Source organism: Canis lupus, chromosome 19 (genome assembly GCF_011100685.1).
Source record: "Canis lupus familiaris isolate Mischka breed German Shepherd chromosome 19, alternate assembly UU_Cfam_GSD_1.0, whole genome shotgun sequence".
In the NCBI taxonomy this organism is placed as follows: Eukaryota; Metazoa; Chordata; class Mammalia; order Carnivora; family Canidae; genus Canis; species Canis lupus.
Window position 1 is genome coordinate 21105418 of NC_049240.1, and position 14240 is coordinate 21119657.

At 40.4% G+C, this 14240-nt stretch overlaps 1 protein-coding gene across 1 annotated transcript; it reads left to right on the top strand.

Moving 5' to 3' along the window:
* Nucleotides 1–283: 283 nt before the first annotated feature.
* On the top strand, nt 284–14126 carry LOC119877290 (mitotic spindle assembly checkpoint protein MAD2A-like; the record flags this gene model as incomplete). The annotated part of the gene is made up of 4 exons (XM_038565231.1): nt 284–548; nt 4527–4647; nt 11808–11911; nt 12615–14126. Coding segments are annotated over 4 exons (663 nt in total), but the record flags the coding sequence as incomplete, so codon positions are not given.
* Nucleotides 14127–14240: the final 114 nt, after the last annotated feature.

The following is a 14240-nucleotide window of genomic DNA, read 5'->3' on the forward strand; positions in this document are numbered from 1 at the left end:
TGACTGGCTCGAAGCATCTAAGCAAAAGTTTGCGGGGGGGGGGGGGTCCCTGGGGCCACGTTAAGATGCAACCGGCGCGCAGTTCACATCACTTTGAAAATAGCTTTGAAAAAAAAAATCGCTTTGAAACTGCCGAACTGGGATCCTGGGCCTCACTCCGCAGGCCTCGGAGCGGGCGTCAGAGCCAGGTTTTGCAGTCCTCTCGCCTCAGCTGCGGCCCCGCGACCACAATTCCAGGTGCCCGCCAGGACCCTTCGAGCCCCGACAGCCCGGAAGCGCCTGACCACGCCTACCCACTGCGCCTGCGCGAGGCGCCCCCTCCGGCGAGCGGGGAGACTGGCGCTGGGCGGGCCGAGAGGCTCGTCGCGCCTGCGCGAAGGCCCCGGGGAGCAGCGTCGTTACTTTCCAAACGACTGGCGGGAACCGTTGGAGGCCGTGCGGTCGCCGTCTGGTCTGCCGGGCAGCAGCGCGCTCCCTCGTCCCTAGGCCTGGCCGTGGCGCCGCAGCTCTCCCGCGAGCAGAGGCGGAAATCGTGGCCCAGTTCTTCTGTGAGTCCCCCTCCCGCAGGCCAGAGGGCGGGGACAGCTGAGGCCAGCGGCCCTGGAGGCCCGGCCGGCCCGGAGGCGGGGGCCGGGGGTGGGGGGCGGCTCTGCTCCAGCGCCCGCCTGGCTGGAGAATCTAATCTAGGCGCCTTGCTCCTGGGGGAGCGGGAAGCCCAGGTGCTGCCCGGCCTGCCTCGCGCCGCGCCCCTGCACCAGCAGCCTTGCGGGAAACTGCGGATCCCACAGGCCGCCCAGCCCGGCCGCCCGGCACCACCCCGAGCGGTGGAGCCCAGTGCACTTTGAACAGCCCATCCACCAAGCTTTGATTCCGGTACTGAGGGCGATGGGCTAGATTTAGGACCAGGCCATGCTTGTACCCTCTGATAGACTCTGGCAGGAGAAGAGGAGGGAAAAGTGAGGGAGAGGCTTGCTCTGGAGCATCCGACCGGTTAATCAATCAATTGCTAATCCAGACGCAAAAGCCTATTTCCACACCCTGTGATCACGTAACCTGAATTGGGGCTTGCATTACCCTGAGCTTGTAGTTCTACTTGGACGCTAGGTTAATGCAGTTTGGCATTTTTATTTCCGCATAAACGCAGGTATCGTGTTCTTTTGATTTAGAAGCAACATTTTTAAGGATTTTCAGTGGCACTTTTCCCCTACTCTGCTTTCAGCAAGACACGCACAAACGCACGTTTAGGCTTTTTCAGTTTGATGCCATGAATGAAACCGCAGCCACATCTAAATAGGCTTTATTTTCCAGAGTTACAAAGTGGAAATAACTTTAACATTCCTTTTGTTTTCAGCATTTGGCATCAACAGCATTTTATATCAGCGTGGCATATATCCATCTGAAACCTCTACCAGAGAGCAGAAATACGGACTCACCTTGCTTATAACAACAGATCCTGAGCTCATAAAATAATTCAATCATGTAGTGGACAAGTGAAAGGTATTTAATTGTTGAAAACCAATTTGAGTTTTGCAGGTCTTCTTGGACCCGTACTTTCTGGCATCTTGGTGTTCATTTTTCAGCTCTATACAAAGAGGTGTAGAACACTGCAATCTCAAATATAGTGATTCTCCATCGGAAGGAAGCAAATAATAAAGTGAAAGAAAGTCCACTCTTCCCTACCACATTTTGAGTGGGTTAAATATGTTGATGTTAGGAATCTGATCTGGCTTCACAAAACAATCTCTATCAACTCCTTTTGAAGTGATTTTTGCAGTTCGTGTAGCCAGGTGGAACAAGTTGGAATTTTACATAACTATGATGATGTTTATTATTGGAGAGAAATCCACTACATATTTTTAACATGATATATTTTCTATAGCTGCCTAGAGTTTAAAACCGTCATTATTTTAAGATAAAAGAAAATGAAATTGGATCCAGCCTGGGAACTAAACTTAAAAAAATACTACTAATAGAATACCCAATAAAGTTTTTTAATGTCTTACTGTCTTCATTTGTCTTTGTTAAAATCCTGCCTGTACGTTAGCCATTTCTATCTGAACACCCCTTGTTTTTTCTTAGCTCAAGAAATTACTGAATACTTGTTGAATGGATACTTGTTCTCCATCTATTCTGTCTCTTTTTTCCATGTTTTTCTCTACTTAGGATTCTCACTTCTAATTTTTCTGTGTTATAGGATGTTTCTCCCTGGCTCCTCATTTCACCTTCCAAAACTAGTTCCAAAAAAAAAAAAATTACAGTAATTTTTTTATACCTGAGTCATATATATATATATATATATATATATATATATATATTTTTTGTTTGTTTGTTTCAAGAGGCTTTATTTTTAAAATTCTATTAATTGTGTTTTTATCATCTTCAGGGCTAAATCACCCAGGGTGATACTCAGATTACTTAGCCTGAAACATAGAAGTAACTAAGAATCTATGTCACCTTAATTTGATGAAGAAGCAAGCCCTGCCTAAGTTACTGGTTTTTAGGTTGTCTCCTTTAAGGCTACACTTAGAACATTTCACCTCAGTTGTATGTAGACCTTCCTATTTAATTTGTCCCTTTTATTTTAGTTAGAATGGAGGAATTGCTTTTCTTAGAGGCAAATTGTTCAATCTCTTTGAATCCCCATCCCTCTAGCCTTCTTAAGGAATCTACCCTAGTTCTCTGGTATTTCTGGTTTCTTTGTTTTGAGATATTTTCATTGGTTTCATTTGTCTTCAGTTTTAAAAGAAAAAAATTTCCACCCACCCCAGATCTTTAAGTGACTACCTAATCTCTTCCTCTTCCGAGCAAAATTGAGACAAGGTTGGTTTTTGTCAAGGGGTCAGCAAGACTGATGGCCCATATCCAGCAAGTGGCCTATTTTTGTACTACCTGCAAACTGAGTGTTTTCAGATTTCTCAAGGCTAGTTTTTAAAAACTACGCAAGAGACCTAGGTGGCCCACAAGTCCTAAATATTACAAGATTGTTTTTGTGTCTTAAAAAACAAAACAAAAAAAAACCTGTGTATTCTTGAGTATATTATCCCAAGTTCCAAGATTAATTCAGGGCTCATTATGAGGCCCCCTTATTATAATCTCTAAGATGACTTCTGACACATTCATAACTTTACTAACAATCTTTGTGTAGTTGACTCATAAACATACATCCAACCCAAGTCTTCTCTTTGCTCATATAGTAAGTGGCTCCCTTGATATCCACATGTGGCTAACCTAGTGATACTTGAAAACTAAATTTAAGGGGGTCCTGGCTGGCTCAGTCAGTAGAGCATGCAACTCTTGATCTTGGGTTGTAAGTTCCAGCCCCACATTGGGTGTGGAGATTACTTAGAAATAAAACCTTAGGGCAGCCCGGGTGGCTCAGCAGTTTAGCACTGCCTTCAGCCCAGGGCATGATCCTGGAGACCTGGGATCGAGTCCCACATCAGGCTCCCTGCATGGAGCCTGCTTCTCCCTCTGCCTGTATCTCTTCCTCTCTATCTGTCATGAATAAATAAATAAAATCTTTAAAAAAGAAGAAAAATAAAACCTTAAAAAAATTGTAAGCATCATGTCTCATTTCCATTCTCTTTCAATGAATGGATCAACCTTCCAACCAGTGGTATAAACCAGAAAGTTGGCAACTATCTCTGAGTATTTCCTCTTCCTTAGTCTCATAAGTATCCAATAAATCTTAACAATTTTAATCACGAAATCTCTTGACTCTACCTATACTGATCCATCTCTACCAATTTATCCTTCTATAAGCCTTCAGTACCTCTTGCTTGAATTACTAATCAATTAGCATCCCTAGATCCTCTCTTTACTTCCACTCTACTTTCCACACATCACAGCCTAAAGGATAGTTCTGAAATATAAGTTTAATCACATCACACCCTACTTCAGACACAGTAATGACTTCCCTGATTCTTGAAGTATAAGTTCTTTAATTTACCCCATGTGACCTTGTGTGGTCTGACCCCTATGTATCTTGCACAAACCGACCTTGTTCATTCTCCCTTTCTTAACTGTATTTGTATTACCCTTTCAATCCTCTGGTCAGATACTTTTCGCTTTTCAGTATTTTAGACCTGTACCCTTTTCTGTAATCTTTTGCATATTTAATGGTATTTATTTGTAGAACTGAAGTCAAGTGAGAATTCCCTGAGTCAAATTTTCCTATATTCTCTCATTGGATCACATACTGCACCTTCTTAACATTTATTACAATTAAAAATTTGCATTTATTGCTGCAGTGATTAGATTAATGCTCATCTTCTGGAATTTACCTTGGATTAGAGTATACTGCATGTTCACTACTCTGTGCTTAGCATTCAGTACTAACTACATCTGGTACGGATACTGAGAATTGGACAACGGGAGCTAGGTTATTGTGAGGCAAGTTTTCTGTACAGGTTGGAGGAGTTCCAAAATACCAGTGGTAGGAATTTGCTAAGGGCAGAAAGTGAGACCTGGGAAGAGTTACTTTGTAATGCAGTGAACCAAAAAAGATGCCCTGTTCTGTATTGCAGATTGGTTATACAAGTGTTCAGTTCAGAAACTGGTGGTATTCATCTCAAATATTGAAAGCGGTGAAGTCCTTGAAAGGTGGAAGTTTGATATTGAGTGCGACAAGACTGCAAAAGATGACAGGTAAGTATGAATTAAACTGCTTCCACTTTCATAGATTTTTTTTCCAAAACTTGTTTTCTTGACTAAATGAGTTCTAACTATATTGAACTAGTTTCGTATAAGGTAGTTTGTTTCTAACTATGTTAGATCTCCCGTGGAGAAGAATAAGACTCACAAACTGTGCTCACAAAAGAGTCGTGCCTATTATGGACTTGTATAGTGTACTTTTAACATAACTGCCCTTAGTCTAAAATCCATAAATTTCACCCTTTAGTATTTATGGTGCTATATGTAAGCTACACATGATGTATTAGGTGGGCCATTTAATGGATTGTGTCAAGGTACTTTTAACCATGAAGTATTATCCTAGATTTTCTCCTAGCTTGATATGCAGCTCTACTGTATTTCATTTAACGCTATAAACTTCCTAAGACACTCTGAACTGAAGTTCTTAGATCCTCTGGATGGGAAATGCCCCCTCATTATATGCTAATTCTTAGCATTGTCCCAGGCATGCTTACCTGTAAACTCAGAACTCTCTCTCATAATGAAATATAGTTTGTTCCTGAAGCCTTTGGTCTGTTTTAGAAAATGTTTATTTTATTTTTTAATGAATTTATTTTTTATTGGTGTTCAATTTACCAACATACAGAATAACACCCAGTGCTCATGCCGTCAAGTGCCCCCCTCAGTGCCCACCACCCAGTCACCCCCACCCCCGCCCTCCTCCCCTGCCACCACCCCTACCTAGTTCGTTTCCCAGAGTTAGGAGTATGTATGTTCTGTCTCCCTTTCTGATATTTCCCACACATTTCTTCTCCCTTCCCTTATATTCCCTTTCACTATTATTTATATTCCCCAAATGAATGAGAACATACAATGTTTGTCCTTCTCCGACTGACTTACTGCACTCAGCATAATACCCTGCAGTTCCATCCACGTTAAGCAAATGGTGGGTATTTGTCATTTCTAATGGCTGAGTAATGTTCCATTGTATACATAAACCACATCTTCTTTATCCATTCATCTTTCGATGGACATCGAGGCTCCTTCCACAGTTTGGCTATTGTGGACATTGCTTCCAGAAACATCCGGGTGCAGGTGGGTGCAGGTGTCCCGGCGTTTCATTGCATCTGCATCTCTGAAGTAAATCCCCAGAGGTGCAATTGCTGGGTCATAGGGCAGGGCTATTTTTAACTCTTTGAGGAAGCTCCACACAGTTTTCCAGAGTGGCTGCACCAGTTCACGTTCCCACCAACAGTGTAAGAGGGTTCCCTTTTCTCCGCATCCTCTCCATCATTTGTGGTTTCCTGCCTTGTTAATTTTCCCAACTCTCATGGTGTAAGGTGGTATCTCATTGTGGTTTTGATTTGTATTTCCCTGATGGCAAGTGATGCAGAGCATTTTCTCATGTGCGTGTTGGCCATGTCTATGTCTTCCTCTGTGAGATTTCTCTTCATGTCTTTTGCCCATTTCATGATTGGATTGTATGTTTCTTTGGTGTTGAGTTTAAGAAGTTCTTTATAGATCTTGGATGCTAACCCTTTTTATCTGATACATCATTTGCAAATATCTTCTCCCATTCTGTAAGTTGTCTTGTAGTTTTGTTGACTGTATCCTTTGCTGTGCAAAAGCTTCTTATCTTGATGAAGTCCCAATAGTTCATTTTTGCTTTTGTTTCTTTTGCCTTCATGGATGTATCTTGCAAGAAGTTATTGTGGCCGAGTTCAAAAAGGGTGTTCCCTGTGTTCTACTCTAGGATTTCGATGGAATCTTGTCTCACATTTAGACCTTTCATCCATTTTGAGTTTATCTTTGTGTGTGGTGAAAGAGCGTGGTCTAGTTTCATTCCTCTGCATGTGGATGTCCAATTTTCCCAGCACCATTTATTAAAGAGACTGTCTTTCTTCCAATGGATAGTCTTTCCTCCTTTATCGAATATTAGTTGACCATAAAGTTCAGGGTCCATTTCTGGGTTCTCTATTCTGTTCCATTGATCTATGTGTCTGTTTTTGTGCTGGTACCACACTGTCTTGATGACCACAGCTTTGTAGTACAACCTGAAATCTGGCATTGTGATGCCCCCAGCTATGGTTTTCTTTTTTAAAATTCCCCTGGCTATTCGGGGTCTTTTCTGATTCCACACAAATCTTAAAATAATTTGTTCTCTCTGAAGAAAGTCCATGGTATTTTGATAGGGATTGCATTAAACATGTACATTGCTCTGGGTAACATTGACATTTTCACAATCTTAATTCTGCCAATCCATGAGCATGGAATATTTTTCCATCTCTTTGTGTCTTCCTCAATTTCTTTCAGAAGTGTTCTATAGTTTTTAGGGTATAGATCTTTTACCTCTTTGGTTAGGATTCTTCCTAGGTATCTTATGCTTTTGGGTACAATTGTAAATGGGATGGACTCCTTAATTTCTCTTTCTTCAGTCTCATTGTTAGTGTATAGAAATGCCATTGATTTCTGGGCATTGATTTTGTATCCTGCCACACTGCCAAATTGCTGTATGAGTTCTAGCAATCTTGGGGTGGAGGCTTTTGGGTTTTCTATGTAGAGTATCATGTCATCGGCGAAGAGGGAGAGTTTGACTTCTTCTTTGTCAATTTGAATGCCTTTAATGCCTTTTTTTTTGTCTGATTGCTGAGGCTAGGACTTCCAATAATATGTTGAATAGCAGTGGTGAGAGTGGACATCCCTGTCTTGTTCCTGATCTTAGGGGAAAGGCTCCCAGTGCTTCCCCATGGAGAATGCGATTTGCTGTGGGCTTTAGGTAGATGGCTTTTAAGATGTTGAAGAATGTTCCCTCTGTCCCTACACTCTGATGAGTTTTGATCAGGAATGGATGCTGTATTTTGTCAAATGCTTTCTCTGCATCTAATGAGAGGATCCTATGGTTCTTGGTTTTTCTCTTGCTGATATGATGAATCACATTGTTTGTTTTATGAGTATTGAACCAGCCTTCTGTCCCGGGGATAAATTGTACATGGTCATGGTGAATAATTTTCTTAATGTATTGTTGGAACCTATTGGCTAGTATCTTGTTGAGAATTTTTGCATCCATGTTCATCAGGGATATTGGTCTGTAATTCTCCTTTTGGTGGGGTCTTTGTCTGGTTTTGGAATTAAGGTGATGCTGGCCTCAAAGAAAGAATTTGGAAGTACTCCATCTCTTTCTATCTTTCCAAACAGCTTTAGTAGAATAGGTATGGTTTCTTCTTTAAACGTTTGATAGAATTCCCCTGGGAAGCCATCTGGCCCTGGACTTTTGTGTCTTGGGGGGTTTTTCATGACTGCTTCAATTTCCTCCCTGGTTATTGGCCTGTTTAGGTTTTCTATTTCTTCCTGTTCCAGTTTTGGTAGTTTGTGGCTTTCCAGGAATGCATCCATTTCTTCTAGATTGCCTAATTTATTGGCCTATAGCTGTTCGTAATATGTTTTTAAAATCGTTTGTATTTCCTTGGTGTTGGTCGTGATCTCTCCTTTCTCATTCATGATTTTCTTAATTTGAGTCTTCTCTATCTTCTTTTTAATAAGGTTGGCTAACGGTTTATCTATCTTATTAATTCTTTCATAGAACCAACTCCTGTTTATGTTGACCTGTTCCACAGTTCTTTTGGTCTTGATTTCGTTGAGTTCTGCTCGAATCTTTCTTAACTCTCTTCTTCTACTGGGTGTAGGATCTATTTGCTGTTTCTTCTCTAGCTCCTTTATATGTAAGGTTTGCTTTTGTATTTGAGATCTTTCCAGTTTTTGAGTGGATGCTTGTATTGGGATGTATTTCCCCCTTAGGACTGCTTTTGCTGCATCCCAATGATTTTGAATGGTTGTACCTTCATTCTCATTAGTTTCCATGAATCTTTTTAATTCTTCCTTAATTTCCTGGTTGACCCTTTCATCTTTTAGCAAGATGATCCTTAACCTCCACGTGTTTGAAGGCCTTCCAAACTTCTTCTTGTGATTTAGTTCTAATGTCAAGGCATTATGGTCTGAGAATATGCAGGGGACGATCCCAATATTTTGGTATCGGTTCAAACCCCATTTGTGACCCAGGATGTGGCCTATTCTGGAGAAAGTTCCATGTGCACTTGAGAAGAATGTGTATTCAGTTGAGTTTGGATGTAAAGTTCTGTAGATACCTGAAGTCCATCTGGTCCAGTGTATCATTTAAAGCTCTTGTTTCTTTGGAGATTTTGTGCTTAGAAGACCTATCCAGTGCAGAAAGCCTTAAATCGAAGTCACCAAGTAGAAGTGTATTATTATCTAAATATGTCTTAATTTTGGTTATTAATTCATTGATATATTTGTCAGCTCCCACATTCAGGGCATATATATTGAGGATTGTTAAGTCCTGTTGTTGGATAGATCCTTTAAGTATGATATAGTGTCCCTCTTCATCTCTTACTACAGTCTTTGGGGTAAAGTTCAGTTTATCTGATATAAGGATGGCTACCACTGCTTTCTTTTGAGGACCACTTGAATGGTAAATGGTTCTCCAACCTTTTGTTTTCAGGCTGTAAGTGTCCTTCTGTCTAAGATGAGTCTCTTGTAGACAGCAAATCGATGGGTCCTGCTTTTTTATCCAGTCTGAAACCCTGCACCTTTTGATGGGGTCATTAAGCCCGTTCACATTCAGAGTTACTATTGACAGGTAGGAGTTTAGTGTCATCATGATATCTATTCAGTCCTTTTTTTGTGGATTGTTCCACTGAACTTCTTCTTAAAGGGAAATTTTAAGAGTTTCCCCTTAAAATTTCTTGCAGAGCTGGTTTGGAGGTCACATATTCTTTCAGTTCCTGCCTGTCTTGGAAGGTCTTTCTCTCTCCTTTTATTCTGAATGAGAGCCTTGCTGGATAAAGTATTCTTGGTTGCATGTTCTTCTCATTTAGGACCCTGAATATATCCTGCCAGCCCTTTCTGTCCTGCCAGGGCTCTGTGGAGAGGTCTGCTGTAACCCTAATACTCCTCCCCATAAAAGTCAGGGATTTCTTGTCTCTTGCTGCTTTAAGGATCTTCTCTTTATCTTTGGAATTTGCAAGCTTCACTATTAAATGTCGAGGTGTTTAATGGTTTTTATTGATTTTAGTGGGGGATCTCTCTATCTCCTGGATCAGAATGCCTGTTTCCCTTCCCAGATTAGGAAAGTTTTCAGCTAGGATTTGTTAAAATACATATTCTGGCCCTCCGGCCCTTTCGGAGCACTTGGGAAACCCAATTAAATGTAGGTTTTTCTTCCTCAGTCTGTCGTTTATTTCTCTTAATCTATCTTCATGGTCTTTTCATTGTTTGTCTCTTTTTCCCTCAGTTTCTCTCTTTGCCATCAACTTGTCTTCTATGTCTCCCTCTCATTCTTCTGCCTCATGAACCCTCATTGTGTGGACTTCTAGTTTGGATTGCACCTCATTCAATTGATTTTTACTTTCTGCCTGATTATATCTAAATATTGCAGTCATGAAGTCTCTTGAGTCCTTTATGCTTTTTTCTAGCCCCCAGTAGGTTTATAATAGTGCTTCTGAATTTCCTTTCTGACATTGAATTGTAATCCAGATTTTGTAACTCTGTGGGACAGAGGACTGTTTCTGATTCTTTCTTTTGAGTTGAGGATTTCTTTCTAGTCATTTTGCTCAGTGCAGAGTGGCCAAAAACAAGTTGTATTGGGAAAAGGAGAAAAAGAGAGGAGAGATAGAAGGAAAGAAAAGAGAAAAAGAAAAAAGAAAAAAGGAAGTAAAAAAGAGAAGAAACAGAGATAGAAAAATAAAGAAAGGAAAAAGAAGGGCAGGGTAAGCAAACAGAAATCAAAAAGCAAAAGAAACAAAAACAAAAAAAAACACAGGGGAGTATCTTCTATTTCTGTACTTTAATTCCCTTGACTTCCCCTGGAATTTGTCCATCTAGTTGGTCTTCTGGGGGACGGGCCTGTTGTGCTGATCTTCAGGTGTTAGCACTTGGGGGATCTGCTCTGCCGCCTGCCTGTTCCAGGGCTCAGTGGGGATTTTTTACCCCCTTGAGGCTCCAGAAGGAACAACCACAGTGGCAGCGGCCAGCTCTGGAGCTCTGGAGTCTACTCCCGCAGTAACTACAGAGCTCTCCATCTGCAGGGACCTGGATGCTCTGGGGGCGGGGCCGCTGATCTGCTCAGCTCGGGGCAGGAGCGTCCTTCCCGTCCTGGGCCCTCCTGGCCTCTTCCTGTCCTGGGGGGAGGCCGGATCCTGGGCTGTGTCCCTGGCGCCCTGTGCTCCTGGGCCTGCGCTGTTGGATTTGCACTCCACCGCATAGCCACCTCTCCGCAGAGCTGCCGTCCGGGCCCCTCTGAGCTGCTCCCGGGTCCAGCGATGCCATGCTGCAGCCCTTAGGGAGCTCAGCGCACTCTCCCCAGGGCACAGTTGCTTTGTTAGTGACCCAGGGAGCCTGAAGGCATCCCCACCTTTCTGGGGTCCTGCTCCAACTCCCTATGAGGCCTTTCCACCCAGGAAGATTGGTGAAGCTCCTGCTTCGTGGGGCCTGGGCACTCCTGTCCTGGGGACACTCACCCCGGCCTTAGCCTGGCTCTTCGCGGGGCCCCTCTCCCTTGGATGCCTTTTGTTTCTTTATTTCTTTTTACCCCGTCTTCCTAACTTGATAGAAGCGTGAACTCTTCTCACTGTAGCATTCCAGCTGTTCTCTCTTTAAATCTCAGGCTGAATTCATAGATTTTCAGGATGATTTGAAGATTATCTAGGTAATTGGTGGGGACAGGTGATTTGGGGACACTAGTCTTCCGCCATCTTGCCCCTCCCCTAGAAAATGTTTAATTATAAATACACCTTGATATAACATCTTCTTTGAAGCACTACAGAATTAGACATTTAGGTATTCCTAAAAATACCAAAATGATTATGCCAATTAAAGATCTTAGATACTAATTGTTATCTTTATTTTACAACATCCTGAATGTTTCCTGACTTGAAGCACTCGGCAGGTTTTCTAGTCATCTGTTATTTAATGATCTAATACTAAGATCAGCCTTAATATCTGGAATAATTAATGAAATTATAATTGTTTTTTAAAAACTCCTTTGGAATGCATTACTTAATTTGAGTTTTGAAGCATTTAATCAAACAAATAATCTTATCAGTGTTTTAAATAACTTGTTAAAACTTAAAATGAATCAACTCATTTAGTTTCTTTGGTAGCACACCCAGAGAAAAGTCTCAGAAGGCCATCCAGGATGAGATCCTCTCCGTAATCCAACAGATCACAGCTACCGTGACATTTCTGCCGCTGTTGGAAGTCTCTTGTAAGTATTATATGACTTCACGTTGGTTCAGATTTCTTGTGGAAAGACTAAGCTATTACTTTAAGAATTAACCATTTTGTTGAATTTTTTCTTAATTATCCATGTCATGGTATATAAGTGAGAAAAACGTCATGAATCTAAAGCAATGCTGGTTGTGTTTTATTTACAAGTGCTGAATAGGGAAAGAATGAAAATTTTCTACAGTGCTCCTGAATATTTTGATGTAATTTCTTCCATTTCTTTTATTTTATACACATTTCCTTGTATATAATTAAGACTTAGACAGGTATAACTGTGTCTTTCTTTTCTAGATTAGTTACTCCTTCATTCATCAGATATACCCTAAATGCCTACTGTATGCCTAACACGGTTCTGGGCATTGGGATACAGCAGTCACAGAACCAAGATGTTCTTTTTCTCTGGCTTAGATTCATGCTGTCTCGTGATTAATTATATACTTTCTGCAAATATCTTTAGTGGTTCTTTGAAGAAAAAAATCAAGTTTTTCATTAAGTAAAAGGGAGTACAGTATTTTCTGTACTAAAATTTCCATTGAAGAAAAGCAATTAGCTAATATAACTGATTAGAGATCAAGCTAAACTAGCTTTTCTGACATGATAGCTGGCTCACATGTGAGGGAGACAGGAAGGATAGTTGTACCTTTCGAAAAATAATTGTACTTTAATGATCTTATCCAATTTAGGTTCATTTGACCTACTGATTTATACAGACAAGGATTTGGTTGTACTTGAAAAATGGGAAGAGTCAGGACCACAGTTTGTTACCAATTCTGAGGAAGTCCGTCTTCGTTCATTTAGTACTACTATCCACAAAGTAAATAGCATGGTGGCCTATAAAATTCCCACCAGTGACTGAGGATGAGATAAGGACAGTGATGTACTTGTAGTTCTCAGATGCGGTTTTCCTGAAACCAAGTCAACTATAGTTGATAAATTTTGTATCACTGGTTAATTTTTAGACTGGGAAAACTTAACATTCTACATCTATTGAACTGTGCATAATTGTCCAATTTTTTCTACCTGTATAACTTTATACAGGGTTGACATAAATTATTGCACGTTGTTCAAAAGGGAACTAGCAGATCACATCAGCATTGTTGTCAATTCCTTGAAAGTGGTAACTGTAGATGGATAACTTTTGCCATAAAACTAAATGCCTTCTTAAATCAGACCTTTTGGTCAAGGACTTTGACTCTGGAATATAGGTAGGGAGATATTAAATGTAAAATACAGCAACAGAAGTCTGAATATTGAGAGTGTTTGTTTAGATTCTGAAATTATCTAACGATAACTTGCAAGTAATGAAACATTGCTCATAATAGGTCTCTGCCATTTATTTTATTTGTCTATTTTCCATATTGAAAACATTTCCAATGATTTGATTTTAATTTGTTGTAGAACTCGAACCTACAAAGCTACGTATATTGCCACTGTTTAAATTCCTGTGATACAGAACTCTTAATTTTTTTTATGTTTTCTAAAATCAAGCTTTAAATGATGATGAAATAAAGTTAAATATGTATGTTTAAAATTTGTCTTAAAGTATGTTTATATTGGTGTGGTATTAACACATACAATAGAATGGATTCAGTATAGCAAATAATATCTTGTGCCTACTGAGGCCTAAGGATACAAACTTGAATAAATCTGGAGTTACTTTCAATTTAATGAACAAGCTTTGATTATATCCCTTTAATCTTATAACCTTAGACTTAAAATAAGCATCATTCTCTGTAAAAAATAATAGATGTCATTGGAATTAATTCATTTTAGCATGTAGTGTACTGGAGAACTTTTCTATCCTCTTAGCCTTATTGCCAGCCTAGTTTTCCTTATTTTTTAAGGGTCAGTTTAAGGCAAACTTCTGACGTCTTTTCTCATCTCTATTCTAAATGTTACCTTGTTTTGTAATTAAGTGCTTAGTATCAGACACCGTTCTAAGCTTTTTATATGATTTAACTCATTAACCTTCACTATAAAGTAAAACACATGGCCTGTATCACTCATTCAGAAATTACAAAGTGAGCACCTGTTAAAGTGCCAAGTATTAGGATGAATGAAACAAAGTCCTGGTCTTTCTAAAGCGTGAGATATGGAGAGGAAAATAGATGGCAATCTTCCAGGCAGTTACTACACAGGTTTATCTCATTATGTATTTGTCTTTGTTTTTTCACCTGAGTAATCTAATCTCTTTGATCCAGTTGCCTGCTTGTTAAGAATAAAGGGCAATTCTCTCATTGCAAGACAAATAAGTGCCAGTAATTGATGACAGGTATCGTGAATGCTACTGTGAAAGCCCATTGCCTTGA